This window comes from Mauremys mutica, chromosome 2, assembly GCF_020497125.1.
Source record: "Mauremys mutica isolate MM-2020 ecotype Southern chromosome 2, ASM2049712v1, whole genome shotgun sequence".
Classification (NCBI taxonomy): domain Eukaryota; kingdom Metazoa; phylum Chordata; order Testudines; family Geoemydidae; genus Mauremys; species Mauremys mutica.
In genome coordinates, this window is record NC_059073.1 from 48,513,125 (window position 1) to 48,537,219 (window position 24,095).

At 40.9% G+C, this 24,095-nt stretch overlaps 1 protein-coding gene across 1 annotated transcript in view; it reads left to right on the forward strand.

The window, feature by feature from the left end:
• The window catches only part of NBN (nibrin), a 56,448-nt gene extending 32,353 nt beyond the window's left edge, over positions 1–24,095 (forward strand). Inside the window, exons 7-16 of the mRNA XM_045003676.1 lie at positions 2,507–2,697; positions 3,997–4,094; positions 8,015–8,162; positions 8,644–8,925; positions 9,480–9,951; positions 12,342–12,413; positions 14,562–14,717; positions 15,909–16,022; positions 18,606–18,655; positions 23,919–24,095. Of these exons, the coding sequence (XP_044859611.1) occupies positions 2,507–2,697; positions 3,997–4,094; positions 8,015–8,162; positions 8,644–8,925; positions 9,480–9,951; positions 12,342–12,413; positions 14,562–14,717; positions 15,909–16,022; positions 18,606–18,655; positions 23,919–23,949 (1,614 nt within the window). The 3' untranslated portion in view covers positions 23,950–24,095. The remainder of the gene's footprint in view (positions 1–2,506; positions 2,698–3,996; positions 4,095–8,014; positions 8,163–8,643; positions 8,926–9,479; positions 9,952–12,341; positions 12,414–14,561; positions 14,718–15,908; positions 16,023–18,605; positions 18,656–23,918) is intronic.

Here is a 24,095-nt window from a genome sequence, read left to right on the forward strand (position 1 = left end):
GGGCCTGCCACAGATGTTCAAGCATCTGTGGAATCTGATCTTGATTTGGAGACATTGTCTTAACCCATCAACAGAAATTGGACCTCAGCCCTTCAATCTGTCTTTTTTACTCACTTTCATTTAAAACATTGTCATCTCCCTTCACCTACGGAAACTGTCCACGAATGTCTGATTCCAACTGACATGCTCTGAAAGTCCACAATCCTCTGAGTATAGAAAAACAATTGTGCTCATGCAGTTTTATATCAAGCTTATCGGCTGTGAACTATCCTAAAACTATAGCAACTTTGCCCATATAAACTCCTGGACAGTCTCTGTTTAAAGAAAGGGATCTCTGCTTGCAGAAGCCTGGATAAAACCCTACATTTTGTAACAGTTTTAGTTGAATACACACACAGCTGAAATCTGTAAATGAAGAGTAGGGTTAACCTATTCCATTTAGGTTGGTCACTAAAAATGCCTTCTGTTGGGTGCGAAAAACTAATTTTTTGGTCTTGGATCACAAAACTGGGCGAATGGGTTTAAAGGCTATCTTAGTTGCTCCCAGATGTTGCCTATCTGTGCTATTGTATATGTGTGCCTCTTACTTTTTTATACAAATGAGAAATATAAATGTTCATGGCACTTTACAGACATAAGACCCTGCCTCTTTCCTCAGGATCTTCGAGTCAGAGGCCCAAGTCCTGCAAAGGAATCTGCAAGTGCAGATCATTATCCCATGTGGATTCCCACTGAAATAACTGAATTCTGCACAGGAAAGAAAAGTCTGCATTTTCAGAACTCTTTACAGGATCAGGGCCCAGTTTGAGACAAGGTCTAATGAGAGAAATACTGATGAATACATGATGGCAACTGGAGGGGAGGTGGGGAGGAATCAGAAAACTTGCAATGGTCTCTTTTGATATTGTCTTTCTGATGCCAAACATACTTAATGGAGATTTGAATAATCATTTGCACTGGTAGCATAAGCTGGTGTACGTAAGCACATTACTCCTGGGGGAATTCTGCGCTACTCGCAATGCAGAATTTTGCAGAAATTAACATGCATGCAGAATTTCTTTCCCCCCACAGAAATGGGCTGCAGTGTTGCTGGCCGCCATTAGGGGCTGCTGGACCCAGCAGAGCCCAGCTCGCACACAGAAGACATGCCGAGGGAAGGGGAAGGGAGCTAAAGAGTTCCTGGCAGCTGCAGTTCCCAGCATGCCCTAAGGGAAGGAGACGGCAGTGTGCAGGAAACAGCATCAGGCTGTTTCTCCCTCTGGATCCCTGGGATGGGAGGGCAACAGCTGGGCTCGGGGTGGGGGTGGGGGGGGCGTTTGGGTGTATTGGTTGGAGGGGGCACCGTGGCTGCGCTCTGTGGGGAAGGGGTTGTGGGTGTCTGGGCTCCCGGCTGGGCTCAGAGAGACGGGTGGGGTGTGGGGGTGGGCGGGGCAGAGAAATAGGAACTGTGTTGTCATAGGGGTTTCTTTAACTCTCTACTCCTGGGGAAAATGTTGTATGTGTCTGTTTATTATTACAGACATACTTGCTGACAGGTATTTTGAAATAAATTACCAAAATAATAGAAACTGGAGTTATTATGTAGTGACAATTTACAGAATTTTGCAGAATTTTAAAATGTGTGCAGAATTTTTAATTTTTTGATACAGAATACCCCCAGGAGTAGCATACGTGCATTTTACTTAGAGCTGGCTGAAACTCAGGATTTCCAATTTGCGAGAAATTGCAAACTTTGAAATTTGGTTTTGTTCTCTCACTAACAGAAGATCCAGAAGAAAATTAATTTTGGGAACGCTGTCACATGGTGTTTCTGAAACATAGTATGTTCCCTAGGATCTGGCAGCTGCCGACTGAAAGGTTCTTGACAGTTGCAACACTGCTGTTGGGTACTATTCCTAGCAGTGGTGAAACTGACAGGAGTGTCCATTTCAGTCAGTAGCTGCCAGGTCTCCCAGAGTATGTCTACAGGGGGATAAAAAACTTGCAGCTGACCTGGGTCAGCTGGCTTGGGCTTGGGCTCTGGGGCTAAAAAATTGCTGTGTAGATGTTGGCAGCCCAAACCTAAATGTTTACACATCAATTTTTAGCCCCATGAGCCTGAGTCAGATGACCTGGGCAGCTTCAGCTGTGCCATGGGTATCTTATCCCTGTGTAGACGTACCCTCAGGGTCTGCAGCTCCAGGGAAGACTGGCCATGCCCACTACCTCAGGACTGGGAACCCTGGTGCTTCAGAGTTCCCAGGCCAGCTGGCGCCAGGGGTGATTGTTTGTCAAACTGACCCATTTTCTCAAGACAATTTGGCTTTGATGAACAGGCATTTTCCAACAAAATTCATCATCAGAAAATTTCCAACTGTGTCTAGATTTCCTCAAATTAATATAGTTCTGATTCTAGAATAGGTTCTCATATTATTCAATATTGTTGTTGTTTCAGTAAAAAGAAAACTAATAGGTCTGACTAAATTTAATTTATTCATCAAATTGCATTTTCTTTCTTGATTTTTAGCATAAGAAACTGAGTCCAGCAATTATTCTTGGAGGGGGAGAAGCAAAACTGTTGCCAGAGAGAATAAAAGAAACTTCTTTACTGGTAGCTCCTGAAGTTTGTGTCATTGATGCAGGATTAACTAACTCGCAGGTCCCAGTGTCTGACTCAGTGCGAAATTGGATTGATTCCATTATCACCCTGTTACAAAGGTGAAATAGATTATTTTACTTTAATAGACATTTCAGAAAATTTTAGCAGTAATATGGGTTAGTTCTTTGTGTACGAATTAAAGATGGGATTTTTTTTTAGAGAGGGTGTCTATTTATATTGCTTGAGAAACTTACAATAATTTAATGAAATATTGACTAAAACTTTTGGGGGAGGGAAGGATTGTTGTCGTCTTAGATAATTTTGTGTAACACTATCCAAATGAAGCACAATTAATTGGACTTTGTTCAATTAAAGTGTCAGTTTACTTTTTTCCTTGACCAACTGTTGCTTTCTACAATATAAAAGGGAAAGTTAAGTCCTTTCTTGGTTCTACCATTAAAAAAATAAGCTATGAATAAAAGGTTGTGAAAAATAGGAGAGAGAATCTATTGGTGAAATAGACACAAGTGCATTTCTCAACAGATGAATAGGTACTACACTGCTACCTCGATATAATGCCACCCAATATAACACGAATTTGGATATAACACGGTAAAGCAGTGCTCCGGCGGGGCGGGGTTGCACACTCCGGTGGATCAAAGCAAGTTCAATATAACACGGTTTCACCTATAATGCGGTAAGATTTTTTGGCTCCCAAGGACAGCATTATATCAAGGTAGAGGTGTACTTTCAAAATAAACTCTTACTGAATACTAATAAGATCCAGGGGCTGTCCTTTGTTTTTATAGAGGATAACATTAGTAGTAATGTTAAAAAAAATGTTAAAAATAATGTTAAAAAAAAGAACTTTAACAAACCTAAAATAGGTTAATAGTATTTAGGCCCACAGATCACCCACGTAGGAAAGAAAACCAGAGAACCTGTCTTGTTTCACGGGAGGCTGTGTGCATGGAAGAGAGATGTCTCCATAGAAGTCAGATCGTGTCAGAAGAACTTTGTTTTTCATATAATTTTTCTACTCTCCTCCTCCCCAGTGAATTAGAGCACACTTTATGGGAAGCACCGTAGTTTGGCTAAGTGTCCAGGTCTGAACTGATTGAGGTCAGGAAGGGAACGGGGCACTGTCAAGATTACTAGGACTAAAAATGGACCTGCAGTGGCCATGGGACATTGAAGTTTTCACCTGCAAGGCTCATACGTTAACATTTTTTCCCTTAAGCCTGCTGTTGGTGCATGAAGCATTTTGTACCATATGATGGGATTGCTGCCATTTGCTACTCTGTCTTGAATGTGTTTTTGAGAAGCACATGTTTGGATAAAAAAAACAGAGTATTTGGATATAAAAGCTGCTGCTGTTTGGTACTTAATTTTCTAAAACTGTTTTTTATTTTTAATAGCAAGAATCTCAGAGCCATTCCAGAAGCAGAAATTGGATTAGCAGTTATCTTCATGTCTATGGAAAGATATTGCAACCCTCAAAACCAGCCTGGCATAGGTAATTTTATAAACCTTGATACTTTGCGGGGGAGGGGGAGGAGAGGCGTGTGTGTATATATATATATATAGAGAGAGAGAGAGAGAGAGTAGTAGTATTTATTATTTGTATTACCATAGAACCTAGGAGTCCTAGTCATGGCTGATTATCTTAGTTTAAGCAAAGGAGGCAACATATGTCTTTGTATACAAAGATGTCAAGTAATAGCTAGTGGCCATTCTCTTTTCAGGCCTATATATGTTTTTTAAATAAATGTTATTTTCTTTTTTCCATATAGTATTTTTTGCTTTAATGTTTTTGTAATTCTTGCACCAAAGATGATCATATTTATAGATGTAAAGCAAAAAGCAGACACTGACTTAAAATCAGATGTATTGTGCAGTGAATATACAGAAACATATTAAAAGAATGTTTTGAATTCCACACAGGAACAATATATATGTAATCTGCTTATTCCATGCTATCCTGCACCCTTGGAATGAGAACAGTAGTGCAAAGCAGATGAAGGATGAATAATAGAAAGTAAAAAGAATAAAAAGAATAAGAAATGAATGGGTTTATAATGCAGTTCCTTATTTGCACTTAAAGGCATCAATCTTTTTAAAAAACTAAAATAAAAATTCAGACCAGTAATAGTTCAGTTGGCCTGAAAATGTAATGGGGAAAGATCTAGATTTCACAGGTTTGGTTTTCGGTGTTTTGTTCCAAGCATTGGCATAAGAACAGCCATGCTGGGTCAGATCAATGGTCCATTTAACCCAGTATCCTGTCTCTGACAGTTGCCAGTGCCACATGCTTTTGGCAATTAGAGGTTTAGGGACACCCAGAGTGTGAAGTTGCATCTCTGACCATCTTAGCTAATAGCCACTGAGGGACGTATTCTCCGTGAATTTACCTAATTATTTTTTGAACCAATGTATACTCTAGTACTACTCTAGTAGTACTCTAGTGCAATAAGAATCTAAATCTATGCAAACGGATCTTAGGTTTTCCCTGTGTTCCAAACATGGGGTTTTTTTTAGAGGGGTGGGAGGGCATGGCGTCAACGTGGTTTAAGGGATTAAAATACTATGTGCTTTGTATTATATTAATAACCTAAGCTATATTTACAGGTTTAAATTACATGCTATTCTATGTAGTTTTTAAATTAAGCAAGAAGTCCTAAAATGATAGGTATTTCTGGGTCACTGGTGTATGTTTTGAGTGCATTCAGGCAACGAGACTGAAGGGTGAGGGTGAAATCCTGTCCCCACTCAAATCAGTGTGATTTTTGTCATTTGCTTCAATGACGCCAAAGATTTCATCCCACGTGCCTAGCACCACATAGTGCATCAGTAATCCCTCCTGATGAGGCTTGTTGATTCTTACATGTGTTGAAAAATGCACAAAAGACAGTTTCAAGAAATAAGCTAGTTTTGAAAAAGCAAACAAACAAACCAATATTCCTTGACGATGAAACAGGAAGTTCATGAGGGAAAGTGGGGCACACAGAACTAGCACAGCCCAATAGAATTTGACAGTTGATGATGATGTTTCTTTAAAAACAACAACCACCTGTCTCTGGACATATGTGCATAAATTATATTAAAAACAATACGAAATAAGTTGACTGGTATAAAAAAACCCTAATGAGACTTGTCCCACAGTCAGTTATATACGTAGAGAGAAAGAAAGACAGTCTTCATCCCATCAGGCAAAAATGGACTTTGTTCCAGAGTTCAAAGGTCACTAAAAACTGTCTTACCCAAACATTCAGTATCAAGTACTGTCAGTAAGCCTGAGTCAACTTGTCTTTCATAGCAGTGCAAAGCAAAACAATTAAAGTGTAACCACTCACTAAAGAGACTTGCACACGATTATAGACAGCTCAGTGTGCAATGGCAGAAATCCCCATTCTACCTTCCACCTCCCCACCCCCCCACACACAAAAAGAGGGTATAGAAGAAAAAATACTGAAAATATAATACCATTATATAACATTGAAGATGTACTCCCACTTTGAGTACTGTGTTCAATTCTGGTTATCTCATCAGAAAAAAGGTACAGCAGAAATGGAAGGGAGCCAGCTGTGGGCAACAAAAATGATTTAGAGACTTGGAAGACTGCATATGTGAAAAGATTATAAAGATTAATTATACCATTCAGCGAAGAGGTGATTAATTGAGGGACATGATAGAGTGAAATAACAAATGAGAGTCACTATGTAAACTGTGTGCTCCTTATTACTGTCCCATATGAAACAATAAAGGGACATCTGATCAAAATGAGAAGCAAAAAATTTAAAACTGAATACAGGAAATAATTTCCTAGCTTGCAGCACTTGTTGCCATTAAAGGCAAACAATTAGTAGGATTCAAAAAAGGATTTAATATTTATACGGATAATGAAACATCCACATTTACATTAGGATAAAAATGCCTAAGGGATATAAACCATCCTGCTTCATGGCGTAAGTCAATCATTGACCAACAGGGGTCAGGAATAAACTTTTCCTTTAGCCGGTGTATTCCATCATAGGATTCCTTCTTGCACTTTAGATGCAAGTTAAATAATCGTAATCCTGAGGAGCCATAAATAACCTGAAAAAATAACTACCACATAATCAGTTTAGATTCTTGTTTTTTGAATGTTGTGTTTTATGATATGTACAGCTGGGTCTTGTACAGCATGGCCCCTACATGGTTCCTCCAGCACTTGCACCAGGAAATTATCCCCAACACTCTCCAAAAACTTCCTGGATTGTCTGTGCACTGCTGTATTGCTCTCCCAACAGATGTCAGGGTAATTGAAGTCCCCCATGAGAACCAGGGCCTGTGATCTGGAAACTTCTGTTAGTTGTCTGAAGAAAGCCTCTTCTACCTCATCGTCCTGGTCTCGTGGACTATAGCAGACGCCCACCACGACATCACTCTTGTTGCTCTCACCTCTAAATTTAATCCAAAGAGACTCAGCAGACTTTTCTCTAGTTTCATACTGGAGCTCTGAGCAATCATACTGCTCTCTTACATACAGTTCAGCTCCTCCATCTTTTCTCCCCCACACCTATCCTTCCTGAACATTTTATACCCATCCATGACAGTGCTCCAGTCATGTGAGTTACACCACTAAGTCGCTGTTATTTCTATCACATCATATTTCCTTGACTGTGCAGGACTTCCAGTTCTTCCTACTTGTTTCCCAGGCTTCTTGTGTTTGTGTACAGGCACCTAAGATAACTAGCCAATTGTTCTGCTTTCTCAGTGTGAATCAGGAGACCTACCCTGTTGCATCCTCCTCCTTGTGTTTCCTCCTGGTATCTCACTTCCCCACTTACCTCTGGGCTTAGGTCACCATCCCCTGGTGAACCTAGTTTAAAGCCCTCCTCACTATGTTAGCAAGCCTGCCTGCGAAGATGCTCTTCCGTCTCTTTGTTAGGTGAATCTCATCTCTTCCTAGCACTCCTTCCTGGAACAACATCCCAGGGTTGAAGAATCCAAAGCCCTCTCTCCAACGCCACCTGCGTAACCACGCATTTACTTCCACAATTCAGTGGTCCCTACCTGGGCCTTTTCCTTCCACAGGGAGGATGGATGAGAACACGACTTGTACCTCAAACTCCTTTATCCTTCTTCCCAGAGCCACGTAATCTGCAGTGACCTGCTGAAGGTCACTTTTGGCAGTATCATTGGTGCCCACGAGGAGAAATAGGAAGGAGTAGCGGTCCGAGGGCTTGATCAGTCTCCGCAGACACTCCATCACATCCTGAATTCTGGCTCCAGGCAAGCAGCATGCTGCTTGGAGTTGTATGTTAACTATTGAATCTGTGTGGATTTATAATTAAAATCAGTTAACAGTAATAGTACTGTAATAATGGCTTATAAATACACAGAGCCACAGGAAGAATGCTAACTTTTTAATTGTTCGATATGTTCAACTTGCAGCTAAACAGCCAGTTAGTCCAGGATCAGCTATTCTGCATCCAACCCTTTCTCAGAGTTCGACTGTACATGAGACCATAATGCCTGTTACTACAAGTGATAACAGAGCATATGTAGCTGACACAGAACCAGAAGAACTGATGGACACGTGGTAAAGTACACATTGAAATAGTTTCCTAAGTTGATGACTATAAATAAAGCTATTACCATGTCAGAAGAAATTTGACTTTCCAGTTCTAGACTTGCCATAGTCAGTGGAGCTCAGCATTTGATGGGGCACTCCCTAACTTGCAAAAGTAAACTGTGGCCACTATCCACAGGGGTCCATCTTCTGCCTTGAAGTGATAGGGTACAGCAAGAAAGCCAGCTGGGGCATCAGGTTTGACACTAGAAGATGCAATTGGTGGTGCAGCAGATCTGATTGGCTCTTTTAACCATGTTCAGAATTCTAAAGCAATTTCATATTTATCTAGATCATTTAGTCATAGCAGGTATTAATTTATATAGCTTCCATAAGTGTTCATTGTATACCACAGGTACAGCTGCATTACTGTGGTCCTCTGTAATGTGTATGCTGCTTCTACAACGATTGCCTGTATGTTTACTTAGAGTTTTTTCTCCCTTTTGTGTAGTATGGAGATAAGCGGAGAGGAGAGAGAGAAAACTCCCAAAATGGATCGAAGAGACAAAATGTATTCACAGAATATAACTACTGTAAAGGAGACTCCCAGCACTAGTGGCAGTGTAAATACAGGGACGGTATTACCCAGGATGCATAGAACGCTTGGGGTTGACCAAAAGAGTCAACCCCTCTCACCCTCTAAAATTTTAGGAGTTAATAGAAATAGAGAGAGAGCTTCACAGCAAGAGTCTAACTCCATTAAAAATTATTTCCAGGCAGCTCCAAAGAAAAGGTATGTTCACGGAAATTCTTTTTTTGGGGGGTGGGGGGGTATTTTTCATATTTTTCAGATGGTGCTTTTTTTGTTTTAGAAAGTAATTTGTTTTAGTTCAATGGGCATACATTTTATTCCCAATGTAGATTTTACTACCTGACTAAGAGATTGAATTCCTCTATTCATTTTTTAGTTTAAACTGGCCATTTGTAGGTATCTGTTTCCCCAAACAGAAAAGTGTATGCTAAGACTGCTGAGATTCAAATCCCAACACAATCATGAAAAAATGCAGAAAATCGTCAATTGAGGCATATAAATAAAGATTATGCCTTAACTCGTATTATGCAATGTTCATGCAGGTGGTTCATCTCTGTAACAAACTCCCATGGACACCCAACATATAGCTAAGCACAGTGCACACAGCCAAGTACTCTAAACACGTAAGCAACATTACAAAATCAAAATGAAGAAAATCATCACTTGTGGATTTTTGGATTCATATTCAGTCATTGTGCGTTGTTCACTTACTGAGTTTATCATGTTGAAAAATTCTTTGTTTCTTTCTGGCTAAGGGAAAGGATTGAAGAGGGAGAAACATCTGTACCTAAACTGGCAAAGATGGAGGAAAAGTCATCTCAGCTTTCCAGTCAAACCCAACCCATAACTTCCTTGATGTGGAAAAGTAAAGTGGAACAGACTCAAAAGGAACAATATACCTTGGACCTGAAAACAAACCTTTTGCCTGTAGATACAAGACTAAAGCTTGCAATAGAAACTAGCAAATCAGAGAAAGATAAAACTGTTACTAAAAATGTTTCCAGTGAAAAGCCTGCATCAAAGAAGAGAAAAGAGTTAGGTGATTTAGTTGAGGATGCGGCTACACTAGAGCTTGTGTTTGGGAGCAAAGAGCTGGATTGGGAAGCTGACATGGGGGATCGCGGTGAGGAGCCTGGAACCAATATGCAGAAAAAAAGACGTTTGGAAACCAAGGGGGAAAGGATTGAAGAAGAAAATGTAATTCAAGAAGAAGCCAATAGGATATTGGTAAGTAATGTTCTTTATTAATCACTTGTTATGGACCTGATCCTGCAAGTTACAGCGTCATTGGAGGAGCCTGTGCAGCAGCATCTTGCAAGTTTAGACTCTTAGCACAAAGACAAATGCAGTTTAAGAACAGATACCAGCTTTGAGCAGTTTGAATGCAATGTATTAGCTCTCATGCCGTTATAAATGAGCAGTAGGTATAGTCTGGGGATTTTATGTAAACATTGTGATGAATGAGTTAAAATATAGACTTCCTTGCTCTCCAGAAGTCACTATCCTGTAGCGTTTTTAGAGTTTATTTCCCCAGATGGAGGCACTTTGTAACTTTAAACCGGCATCAGTTATTTACGCTTCATACTTTCTTCCTGAAGCTGTCAATTTGCTCTTGTTAAAGAAATACAGCCTTTGTAAGCAGAACAGCCAAACCTTTTCCTGTCCTGAAGAGAAGTTTTTTTAGTACAGTGTGCAGTTATTGTTATTAATTGTTATGCTTCTGAATTCCCAGGAGAAACTGTGTCAAGCTCCTTTCCAGTCAGAGAGTCTCTGTACCTGTGTGTTGGGTGTCAGCAAGATGATATATTGTCAGATCATTATGCATCCTTAGCGTTCTCACCTAAGAGCTCTCAAATAGCTACGCCCCATATGTGAAACAGAGACACTAAGCTGCATAGACAGATGTCTGATCTGATATGGGGTTAATTTCTTTACTATTTTTCTTATCTTCAGATTGCAGAAAGAAACCAGAGTTTTAAATGTTCTTATTTCACGTTTATATAGCACCATAAATTTACACAAAACTTGTAGAAATGTAAAACTGTCTTACTTGGGTGACCAGATAGCAAGTGTGAAAAATTGTGACACTTTTTTTCCCTCCAGGAGGAAGGAGGAGGAAATATAGTTGCATATACAAGACAGCCCCTAATATTAGGAATCTGGTCACCCTAGTTCTTACCCCAAAGAGTGTATAATCAAAGTTAGACAATGTGAGTGGTGACAGCAGGCAAACGGAGGAATAAGGGTTATAACAAATAAGGACTCATGTGATTGATTGTATGGTTATGAGCTTGTGATTACTGACTCTTAAATTTGAGAACAAAGTAAAGTCCTAGAGGAAGAATAGAAGGCACTGGATGTTTGGTCTAATTAAAAATAAGTTATTTGGAGGAGGACAAGAGAAGATGCTTGGGAGAAGGATATTATTAAAAGCGTAGGGGACAAGTGTGTGTATGTGGAGGTGTTAAGGGAGCAAGGATTAGGTTTAATTGACATAGTGGTAAAAACACCACAAGTTGCTGAAGCTTAATCTACGCTGGTGGGGAAATGACCTAGTGTAGACATGGCCTAAGTGCTGTAATAATAATGGAATTTTTTCTTAGCATCGAATAACTCTCCACATTATACAGTAAAGAATCCCCCCACTTCACCAATATTGTGGAAGGTCAGCACCGAAAATAACTTGTTTGTTGAAATTAAGGAAGCTGATGACATTCACCTGGAAGAGAGCACTTCTAAAGATTCTTTAGACATAGTAACTACAGAATTTATTATAAGGTTAATTCTTCATGTGGTAGACAATGTCTTGCCTCATAACTGTGGCCTGGGATCCTTCTTTGTTTGTGTCCCTTTTCAGAGGTCAGATAAGTGTTTTTGGACACTCTGGAATCTGAGGGTGCAAAGTCTGATTTGTACTGAGATTCTGGTCATGTGGCTGAGATAAAAGTGTAGACAAGGCTTTAGTTTTCTAGTGTGAAAGAATATGTTTGGTATTGAGCCAAAAATGACAGGGGACTTTTTATAAAAGGCAAAATTTTAATCTAATCTGACCACTTGGGCCACTGCAAGTAAACACTTTAGGAAACGTTGTGTTGATACTAGCACCTTTCCCACCTGATTTTTTTCATAACAAACACCATTTGTGACATCAGCACACCTTTATAGCAGAAATAGAAAAGTCTTAGAGGAAGTTATTAGATACTGAGCAAAATTGTGATGTGTAGTATTATGCTTTCCCTTCTTTAACTACAGGCTGTGAGGAGACTAGCCTTGATCCTAATCACGATTGCTCCCAAATTGACACTTACATTTAGTTATTTCCTGACCGTGAACTCTGGGATATAATTTAAAATAGAAAACTAATACTTTGATTCATACCTGAAAACTTAGTGATTTTCATAATCCTTACTGGTAGGATTTTAGGAATTATGAATTCTTAAGGAAAAACACGTTTTCTTGTACTAAAAAAAAGTAATCCGAACAAACCAGGGGCAGTGGTTTTATTAGAACAATTCATTGTTAAAGTATATGTCCAGGGTGTATTAGTTTTTTTTGTAAATATGCAATCATAATTTACATTTACAATGATTGCTCTTTAAAATTGTTTGGTCAAACAGCAAGAAAATGAACTTGGTGCTGTTCCAACTACAAAGAAGAAAATTGACATTAAGCAAGAATCATCAGTTTTGGTAAGAAACTAGTCAAATGCAAGGAATACCTAGCATTAGTTAATACTCAGAAATGTGAAGGAAATGTACCACAGTTTTTTGCTTTTAAAACTAAATTCATATGTGTGCAGTGGACATAGGAGGGTTTGATGAATGAGGGCTTATTTAAACATAAAAGTTGTACTGCTTTAACTATATCAGTATATAGTCAAAGATGTACAGGTACACCACCAACTTCTCTTATGTGGATGCGGTTACATTGGTATAAAAGTGCTTATCCTGTGTAGATTATTATCATAGGGGAAGGGAGATAAATACACCGGTAGAAGTAATCTTTTATGTTGGTGTAACTGTGTCAGTAATCAGAGGGGTAGCCGTGTTAGTCTGGATCTGTAAAAGCAGCAAAGAGTCTTGTGGCACCTTATAGACTAACAGACGTTTTGGAGCATGAAGTGGGTATTCACCCACAAAAGCTCATTCTCCAAAACATCTGTTAGTCTATAAGGTGCCACAAGACTCTTTGTGCTTGTGTCAATAATAGGGCTTTCAGTGGCATAAAATTATTACAGTAGAATAAATCACACCCTTAACCAAAATATTATTATTAACCGTGTTTATTATGGTAGTCATATGCCAAGAATAGGCCCTCCTTGTGCTAGGTGCTGTACAAATAGTAGTAGAGTTCCTGTCCCAAAGAGTTTATAATCTGAATAGACCAGACAGACACAGGGTGGGTGAAAGGGTATAGCACACAAGCAAAGTAAAAATATGATGGCAGCAAATGTCATATTGATTCCATTATTTTGAGGGGTTGGAAGATCAGCTAATTAGGGGGGAAATGAAGGAAGAAGGGGCACTGAAAGAAAGGAGGTGTGTGGGGGACAGGGCAGGGGAGAAGAAGTTAAGAGAGCAGGTGTTGGAGTGAAGATGACATGAAGAGATTGTGAGGGGGAGAGGGTTGAAGCAAACAGCCAATCAGCACAGGGCAGAGAAAGTCCAGTCAGAACCGTAGGAAGTTGTCTCAATGTCCAAAGGTCCCTGATTTGGCTGCTTCTGCAGCTGCTCCTATGGGCTGGAGCCTCTGGGTACATCTACACTGCAGCTGGAGATGTAATTTCCAGCTCGGGTAGATGTACACATGATAGCTGTGATCAAGCTGGTTTGCTAAAAATAGCAGCGTAGCCATGGTGGTGCAGGCAGCATCACAAGCTAGGGGCTGGAATACAGTCCCATCTGATACGCCAGGTATGTACTCAGTTGACTAGTCCAGTGGTGTGCAAACTTTTCCAGTCACGCCCACCCCCTTACCATTAAAGGAATCTGTTCGTTGTTTCCAAACACACATGCACACACACACCCCACACATACACACGCTACTGCACAGCCAAGGCCTCCTCTGCACCGGGCTTATTCTACCTTCCAGCCAGTCTTTCACTGCTAGGGCAGGGCCAATACCTTCTCCTCTGCCCCTCCCCCCTCTGGTTTTCAGGGTGGGGGAAGCCGCATGTGATGGTCTCTGGGGGCGGAGCCAGAACTGGGCATGGAGCCTGCTGGGGGTGGAACTTGGCGCGGCACACTGATCCACAGGCTGGGTGGCCCACTGAGGTGAGTCGGGGTGGAAGTGACGCTCTCTCCCCACCTCCCCTATTGGGGGCTGGCCCAGGCCCTACTGCACGGAGCTGGCACGAGCTGCCTTGCATCGCCACTTGCCCCCGAATGTTCCTCTGGGTGTGCCCCACAGTTTGCACACCACTGGACCTAGCTCATGATGTCCACACGGCAGTGATTATACTGCTATTTTTAGCATGCTAGCTTGATCAAAGCTAGTGCTTGTACATCTGTCTGAGCTGGGAACTGCATCTCCAGCTGCAGTGTAGATCCAAGCCCAAAGCTGGTTCCTCCCTGCAGTTTTCCCCCCAAAGCCACATGGCAAGGGGAGGAACCACCTGGGTCCGAGTTTCCCCAGAGTGGGGGTAACACTTAAGCTTAGCCTTAGTTTACTAGAAATCTAGTTTTAAATTTTAAGCTTTATCTAGACTGTTATGTTCTGAGCTAATATCTGCCTTCCATTTCTAACCCGTCAAGTGTACGTTCTCTGAGCTCTTAAAAATAGGCTCTTAGTTTACTGAACAGCTTGAAGTTTTCCTTTCCCCTTTTTCCTCTCACAAGAACACTGACGGACTTCAAGATGTCTCCAGCAATCTGCCCAGCAGACTCTTGTTGACTGAATTTAGATCACTGGTTGTTAGCCATCCAAGGCCAAATAGTCTTGTTGCTCCACAAATCAATTATAAGCAACTGAACAACTTTAAGAAATTCAAAAAGGTGAGTGCATATTTTAAACTGCCACAAGATGGCACTGTTTGAAATAGCTATGTAAGTGCTGCTAATACAATAGACACGTTATTAGATGAAAGGCATTAGAGATTCTACTTCCACTTATATTTTATTAACTTACTGTCACCATTGTGGTAAAGAGCAAAATACTGTGGCTATTTTTGTATTAATTTATCAGATAGATACCAGAGAAGGTTACCTCCCACCCAGAGGCAACCCATGGGGGGGCATGCGGAGTCACGTGCCCCCCAGATTTGCTCCTTGCCTTGTACTGAGCATGTTCACATGGACCGAGCATGCCCTCACCCACGTCCACCTCCCCCCATCAGCAGGCACGGGTCATCTCTGCTCCCACCAGATGATTACCTAGAGACCTGTGTTCTTTTTGGAGGCTTGTGCAGTTCTTACTCAAGCTGACTCATTAAATGATACTGTGATCTTGAACAGTATTATAACTTCAGGTGGTATCTCTTCTTAGGCTTACTGTGTCACTTTCAAATAACCTACTGAGAACACATATTGGCTTGAAGTTTTCGTTTTGACTATGAAAATTTGGATTTCTAAACATACTACTAAAATGCGTCTTATAAAACTAAGATCAATTGGGTTCTGAGAGTGACTTTTACAAAACTCCATGTTCATTGTAGGAATATAGCTTCAGCCCAGAATTTAAAGAGAGAGTGCAGTGTAATCTAAGATTTGCAATACACTACATTTAAGTAAAAAATTTAAATGCCTTTGAATGGACATGGTCAACTTGAAAATCACATTTGTATGAAAATATTGTACCTACCATAGTTCCAAGTAGCATTTTAAAATTGTTTAATAGAACATGCAATATCTTTGAATGTATCATCCTTTCCGTTCTGCATTACAAGTTCTTCTCTACATCAGACTGGATTAGAAACTTAAAATATCAGTTTCTGTTGTTTTCAAATGCATTTTAAATGTATTAGTTTATTAATTTAACAAATTAAAAATATAACTAGTCACAGGTCTTTCTTTTGGTGGAGAGTATGCAGGTGGTGTGCTATTTAAGTAGAACTAGTCATTACATAGATACTGTTAGACAAATTGGATGAAAGGTATTCTGCCACTGTGAATTTACTAGAGGTGACTGCTCTTGTTATGCACGGTTGTCAGCCTGCACTATAACAGCAAACGTTTCTTGTCCAACAGGTACCTTATCCTGGAGCAGGACAACTTCCACACATTATTGGAGGATCAGATCTGATAGGTCACCATGCCAAAAAGAATTCACAGTTGGAAGAATGGTTAAGGCAGGAAATGGAGGTAAGGAATTCTTTCCAAGCAACAAAACAACCGCGGGCCTTCCCAAGAACAGGGCAGCTCTGTACTAAAAGTTGAGCCTATGTGCTGAACAAATCTGCCACTTAACACATCCAAAAAGATGTTAGGGGTGTGACCTAAATAAACAAAAGGGGTTCAGTGATAAGGCTGACACTCTACTGATTCTTTTGGATAAATCTGATATGTAATATTAATACAAAAATTAATAAAATGTTTAAATCTTCCATACTGTTGGTACAGAGGAGGCTGCTGTAAAGCAAAAGGCACTGACCTAGGAGAAAGTGATTTTAATGACTGAGTAAAATAAACATTTTATTGAAGCTTAGCCCTGCATGAATTCTGAGTGTGGCAGTGAATGTTTTTACATTAACAAGCTCAGCAACCTCAGCGTTCAAGGTGCTCAGTGAAGCATTGCTGATGGTCTGCTCACAGACGAGAATGTAGTTGATATTCAGATGAAAAATATATATGAGATGTGCATGTTGTAATTAGGAGACTGAATATTGTGTTTTTCACTAGAGAACATATTTCCATTTGTATGTAATTTATATCTTGCTGTAGCAGTTCTCAACTTTTTCATTTTGTGTGCTGCTTCTTTAAAAAAGCTCCTCTCATGGGCCACATTCCATCCCAGTTGCCCACTCCAGGTTTCATATCTTTCCTGTGATATCAGTATTACTTGGTTATTTGGAAAGGTAATAAGACAGTATTAAGGAGAAAATGTGATAGGTGGGACTTCTCGAGTTTTTTACTCCATCCCCACTTCTGTATTTGCTGTTTATTTCCTCTCTCTGATTTTAATAGTTGATTTCAGTGCTAGATTTTACCTTGCAGTAAAGCACTGCATAATCTCTCCCGGACACGCTGAAATTTGTCATCTTGTGTGCTTGTTATCCTAATTTGGCATCCACCACAAATTTACTCATTGTTGAATTTATATGAGGCACACCTATGAAGGACACGAGCAGTGGAGCAGAGTGGTTCTGACTCCTTTTTCCTTCTCACCCTCCAGCTCAGGTAGCTAAAAAAGCCTTTGGAAGCCCTAAAATTAATCATAACCCGGATTCCAATTAATACAGTATCCACTCTTGAAAACAGGCATAGATGCTTTACTCTCATGACAGAAGCAACTCTGGTTAGAAGAGGTCAGCAGACCACAGTTTGAGAGTATGCTGTTACCCAGTTTTTTTAAAGTAGTTTAGAATATAGTTTGCATAAAAAGGTACCATGCAGGATGTTGGCCTAACCCTGAGAAATGCTAAAGCTCTGCGGCTTGAATTGTCTTCAGTTGTGGATGTTCAGCATTTCTCTGGCTCATCTCTTAAAAATATTATAGCAACACAAGGGATCAAACTCAGAGGACAGTTTAAAATGGTGACATTTGCAGCTCCTTTTGCCCCTTCCCTTTTTGCCACCAAAGTATACATGTTACACTTAGACAGCATAGATTTTAACTTAGACCCTCAACATACCACTTACACACCCCTATAACTCATCACTTGTGTTAGACTAGTCTTAATTACTCAAATTCAAAGTTGGTGCAGTGTAGACTCAGTTGCTGAAAGATGATAGCACTGAATGAAAAAACTCTGTAGCAGGAAGCTTTAGGTAGTTGTAAACTAAAGCAGGTCATCCATTACTTTAACTTGCATCTCCTTGGCATAAGTTACGTTAACTTACAGCTACTTGACACCGTGTAAAGGAGCCTTCACACCACCACTGAACTAGTTTCAGAGTTTAAACTAATTGGGACAAAACTCAAAATTTTGACCAACTAATAGATTTCCACTTGTTGCAGTTTTAGTCCGACATTCCTGCTTTTGAAAGTTCCGTCATGACAAGTAATGTAAAGCCCTGGGTATTTTTCTGTCCCCTTCAGTTTTGTCTGACACAGGACAGCTACACTGTGCAGTTAGCCCAGGTAATTGGCACCTGGGTTTGAGCATTTGAGTTAGCCTAGCCTGAGTATGAGCATTCCCACAACAAAGCTGTCCCTCTGTTACTGTGTCCTCATTATTACTGCCCTCATCCATGAATGTCTGGGGGCATAGCCTATGGTTTTTTTGTGCAGTAACTCTCTAATAATCTCTCACAATTTACTGGGAAAGTACTTCTCGGTCCTTTGGAGGAAATTGTGGGAAAGGGTTTTGTAGGACTTTCAGCACTCGAGTGATCTTGCCTGCATGTTCACTGCAAAGTAGGCAAGTTCTAGCCTGAGCTAAACCACAGTTCTGGCTTTAATCTGTACTCCTACCCATGCAAGCAAGCATAAATTCGAAGTCCAAATAAGCACATGCTTGAGGGTTTTGTGTGTGGATGAGAGTGGTTTGGGCAAAAACATGTAAGAGCATGGGCTAAGACTAACTACAGTGAAGACATTCCCACAAGTGTCTGATCGTTTTTCAGATTGGTTTCTGTAACTGTGGCCTACTTTAAAAATTGAAAACCATAATCTGACATTCTTGTAAAACACATTGTATGTGAGGTATTCACAGTAAGATGTCTCAGTACAGGACTGTTGTGTTAGTATGAACAATAGTGAAGAGATTTACTTTATTTTGTCAGGAACAGAATCGGCATGCAAGAGAGGAGTCACTCGCTGATGATCTCTTTAGGTAAGGGATTTTTTTGTTAGTGCTTTTAAAAGGTCTGATATGTTATACACCACCTCACTTATTTTCTGGACAAATTTCAGTTTTCTAATTAAACCATGATGGCTACAGCTCCATTGGCTGCCTCCTTTCTTGATACCACATCTGAGTAGCATGTGGCATCCTCTTCTGCTCTTTCCTAACTTTCTTTATACCTTAAACTTCATCAGTTCCTGGGCCATACATGACTCCTTTTAATGTAACATTCAAAACTACTAGTCTTACTGGTAATTAGAGCCTTTTCAGATAGAATTGTTGCTGCTTCATCTCCGACCTATAAACTCCACTTTAGCCCCCAATTCCAGGAACCTGGGCATTAAGTTTGAATCAAGAATCACTTTCCTACTTGTGAGGATGCGGCTTTCCTTCCTGCTAGCAGAGTTTGCCAGTGCCTGTCTCCCTATTGGTTGGAAGGTTTTGCTCTGGCTGAACCAGAGATTCCCCTTTCCAGCATAAACAAAACTAGTCCAAAATAAAAACAGATTGCTTGGGTTATAGTGCTGTAATCAGTCTGGGGGGACCCTCTCCACTTTTCACAAGGGGGCTCATACCTTTTCATACAGGGATCCTAAATGGGCCTTTGCCCGATTCATTTCCAGGCTTCTGCCCAGGCTGCTGCTTCGGCCCTTTCTCCATGAAAAGATCAGTACTGCGCTTTCCTTGTTTCCTCTTTTTGATAGAGAGACTCAGCAGGTCTTGCCATCTTCCTGATCTCTCTCTCCAGAATAAAGCAAGCCTTTTTATACCCAGCATGCTGTTAGAAGCCTACAGTTCCCCTGGTTCTGTGGCTCCTGATTGGACTACAAGTCACAGAATCCCTCTGTTTGAGGCAGGGCCCATGTCACAGGAGCGAGGTGAGGTCTCTTATCCTGGCTCAAGACATTGTTATGCTGCTGTATCTTGTACATCTGTAAATCTACCCTGTGTAAAGCACCTTCTCTTCCATAAACCCTCTTTACCAGTTTTCTGCTGATATCCTCATTTTACTTCTACTCCTCCTCCCCTATCTGCCCTCTTTGAAGAGGACATTAGATTCTTCTTCCACACTATTCCTTGGCCAGTTCATTCTCTGTCTCTCTACAGCCTCTTTTCCTAGGCATGAGTCCTAACCCAATCTCTAATAATAAACAAAAATCGGAGCCCACTGCTAGGCAGTCTGCTTCTGTTTATTCAGTTCTTCTCTTTAAAAGTCACTGTATTGTTCAGCACTGTTCCAACATATGCAAATTGTATGATATGTATTGTAAACTATATAGTTTACTTGTTATGTGTATGTATAGATTGTAACCTGGAGTGAAGTATTTTGTGAATATTGCTAGAGCTCTTTTTTTTCCTTTTTTCAATAATCACAAGAGTGACTCCCAGTTCACACACATTCACTTAGTTAAATCCTTATTTGCAACTTCACCAACAATATGATTGTTTAGAAAGAATTAATTTTTCATTGCTCGTTAAACCTGCTACTGTTGGAACTTTTAACTAGGGGTGGAAGAACCCAGAAAAATTGCAGCTCTGATTTTTTAATTTTACAGTTGACAAAATTATGCAAAAATCCAATTTGCAGAATCCAAACTCCTCTGTAAAAAAGGATAGAAATGCCTGGGCAGTAGAATATGATATGGGTAGGGCCCTAACAAATTCACAGCCATGCAAGACGCGTCATGGACTGTGAAATCTGGTCTTCTGTGTGCTTTTACCCTATACTATACAGATTTCATGGGGGAAACCAGTGTTTCTCAAATTGGAGGTCCTGACCCAAAAGGGAGTTGCAGGAGGGGTCACAAGATTATTTTAGGGGGATTGCGGTATTGCTACCCTTACTTCTGCACTGCCTTCAGAGTTGGACGGCCAGGGAGCGGGGGGCTGTTGGACAGACACCCAGCTCTGAAGGCAGAGCCTCACCAGGAGCAGCGCAGAAGTAAGGGTGGCAATACATCATATTGCGTTTTTTAGGTCAGAGAGAGCTCTCCTGTCAGCTTTACTACTCCGGCCCCTGCGAGCGGTGGTAGCTATTTCAGCGGGAGAAGCTCTTCCATCAACATAGCATTGTCCACACTGGCGCTTATGTCAGTGTAACTTACGTTGTTCAGGGGGGTGATTTATTCACCCCCTTGAGCGGCGTAAATTATGCCAACGTTAGCTGTAGTGTAGATATAGCCCCATAGACTCATAGACTTTAAGGTCAGAAGGGACCATTATGATCATCTAGTCTGACCTCCTGCACAATGCAGGCCACAGAATCTCACCCACCCACTCCTGTAACAAACCCCCTAACCTATGTCTGAGTTATTGAAGTCCTCAAATTGTGGTTTAAAGACCTCAAGGTGCAGAGAATCCTCCAGCAAATGACCCATGACCCACACTGCAGAGGAAGGCAAAAAACCTCCAGATTCCCCTCGGGGCGGCAGCAACACAACAATCTTTGCTCACTGTTGCTATTAAGGTGCACATTAAGTTTCTTTTCCCTGCTGGGGTGTAGCCACAGTGTCTCTTCTCCCCACTTGTTAGTTTGATAGCTTTGTTTATCTGATATGTAAATGAATTCTCATTGTCTTTCAAAGTACTTTGGAATTAACTACCAGGTAGAGAAACCACATTCCTTCCTTGAGGGTGGGGTAACTCCTGTTTGACTGGAAATATGAAAAAAAAAACCTGACATTTGAGAGTTCTATTGAGAGATCATATGGTGAGGCTTAATTTTACTCAGAAATCATGACTCTCACGCTCACTTTATGAGAGTTGGCATGTCTGACTAGGTGGGTGAAGCCAGACAATAGTTATGCTCTCGACAGCTCTCACAGGAAAATGATAAAAGACAAAAACACCGTCACCTCTGAGAGAATGATCACTTAGCAAAAAGTGTTCAATCTCTGACCTATCAGTTCTCATCCTCCAAAGGAAACCTGCACCACTTTTTCAAAAGACGAGCCTTGGAACTTAAATTCATAATTTTGCTAGACACTAAAAATCATGGACTGAACAGAAAGAGTGGAATTTATGGCTTATTACAACACTCTGTAGCCCACAAACTGCCTGCCCAGCTGCTCCCCACCAAACTGGAGGGGTAACAAGCCACTTCACCTTAAATCATAGGCACTGACTTACTCAGATGCTGGGGGATGCTTGACCCTCGCTCTCCCCCAGGCCCTACCCCTTCCCCCACTCTTGCCTGCCTCTTCCTGCCCCACTCCTCCCCCTCCCTCCCAGTGCCTCCTGCATACTGCAGAACAGCTGATGGAAGCAGGTGGGAGGTGCTGGGAGGGAGGGGGAGGCACTGATTTTCGGAGCTGCCAGTGGGTACTTGAGCACCTGCTATTATTTTTTCCTATGGGTGCTTCAGCCCTGGAGCACTCATGGAGTCAGTGCCTATGCCTTGAATGATCCCTTGAAATATGTGTACACCTTGTATTTAGCTGTTACACAGAGCATGTTTCCCAGACCTGAAGAGCTTTATGTATTTCAAAAATTTTGTCAAGAAGTTGGTCCAATACAAGATACTAGGTCACCTACTTTGTGTCTCTAATATCCTGGGACCAACACAGCTCAACACTGCTGCAGACTGCGTTCTAGCCAGACAGACAAGTGGAGAAATGGCAAGTTGAGTGTAGGGCTATGTCTACACTGGCAACTGAGGCCTTGGCTACACTTGCAAATTTGCAGCGCTGCAGCAGGGTGTGAAAACACACCCTCTCCAGCGCTGCAAATTGCGGCGCTGCAAAGTGCGCGCTGTCCGTTATTCCCCACAGGGAGGTGGAGTACGGACAGCGCTGGGAGAGCTCTCTCCCAGCGCTGGCGCTTTGACTACACTTTGAAGTGCAAGTGTAGCCATAGCCTAAATGATGACAAAACTTTTCTCTTTCAGAAGTGTTAACCCCCCTACCAAAAGACAAACGTTTTGTCGACAAGTGCTGGTGTGAACAGCTCTTTGGCGGCAGGAGAGCCGATGAAGAGTAGCTACACTGCGCGCCTTTTAGCGACACAGCTGTAGCTACACAACCCTGTTGCTAAAAGCTGCATAGTGCAGAAATAGCCAAACATCCTGCTTCACTCAGCCAAAAAGTGTATGCTATATCTTTAGTTTCCCTATCTGAGGGAACTAGTAGCTGTGGGACTTGTCTAATTTAAACAAAATGTGATTTCTTAAAAAAAAAAAAAAAAATCCTGTATGCTTTTACAGAACACATTTGTTAATTCACCAGCTGAACTAGTGATTTGAGGTATAAAGTATTATAGCATATTCAAACGTGTAAGGAGCCTTTCCAAATTCTGAGTGTATTACCAGCATGCAGCCTGTGATAGTTAGTCACAGTTCATTTCTTTTTCCCCAAAAAGGATAAATGAGTTGCCTAGGAACAGCAATGACCTGTAATACATTTCTAGTTAAGCGGTGATGTAAATTGGCTCACAAGTTGAGACATTTTCCTGCCTCAGAGAGAGAAAAGAAAGCTTAGTAAATGGAATCAGATTTAGGGGAAGTAAAACTGCCTGATCATTTGGTTGTGGCTGTAACCTATTCATCTGTGAAAACAAAGCAGGTTCGAAGCAAAGAAGGGTTTTTTGTTTGTGTTTTGGGGTGGGAGGCAGGCCTGGAGAGAGAAAAAAGGACAAGGTTTGAATTCAAAGTATAAACACGTTCCTGGGCACTAGTTAATCATTTTGTACCCTATCAAAAAAGTTCATTAAAAGATCAAGTGGTAGGCAGGAGCTGGAGAAGAATCAAGTGTGGGAGGAGAAGTGGAAGGGATTGGTAAATGCTTCTCTGAACTGAGCTGTAGCATATGATATGGTCGCTATCGGTACCTTCATTGTTATTGAGAGGAAGGACTCTAAATATTAGCCTATGAAAATTCTTGCAGCAAGAAATAGCAGCTTTCATAGTGAAATGTCTACAGATTTTCATTTGATTGCAATATTAAAGCATCTAAAAATCCCAGAAGGTAGTAAGTTACCAAGTTACCTTTAACTCAGAAACCACTCACAAATTCTAGAAATGGCACATGGTCCAGGTGTAGCTCTTTTTATTTTACTGGCAATAAAAAACACAGTGCTGCAAGAGGCTGAACACCCTGAACATTTATTGACTTAGTTGGGAGTAGAGTGTGCTCCTGCCCCCATCTGAAAAGGAAATGTCAACTTTTAACTGTTTAAATCAAACATTTAGCTTTGAATATCTGAAATAAATAGTTGGTATCTGTTTACTTATAACATTTTTTCCTTCTTACTGCAGATATGATCCTAATGTGAAAAGGAGAAGATAAATTCTCTTGAATTTACAATGAACCTACAGCAAAATCATCTTGACATCATGGTTGCGGGTTCCAGTGTACAATATATATGGGAGGTTTAAATTCTCTTGTAACAATTGTTTTAAGTCCTGCTTTTATTAAAGGAAAACAAAATCAGT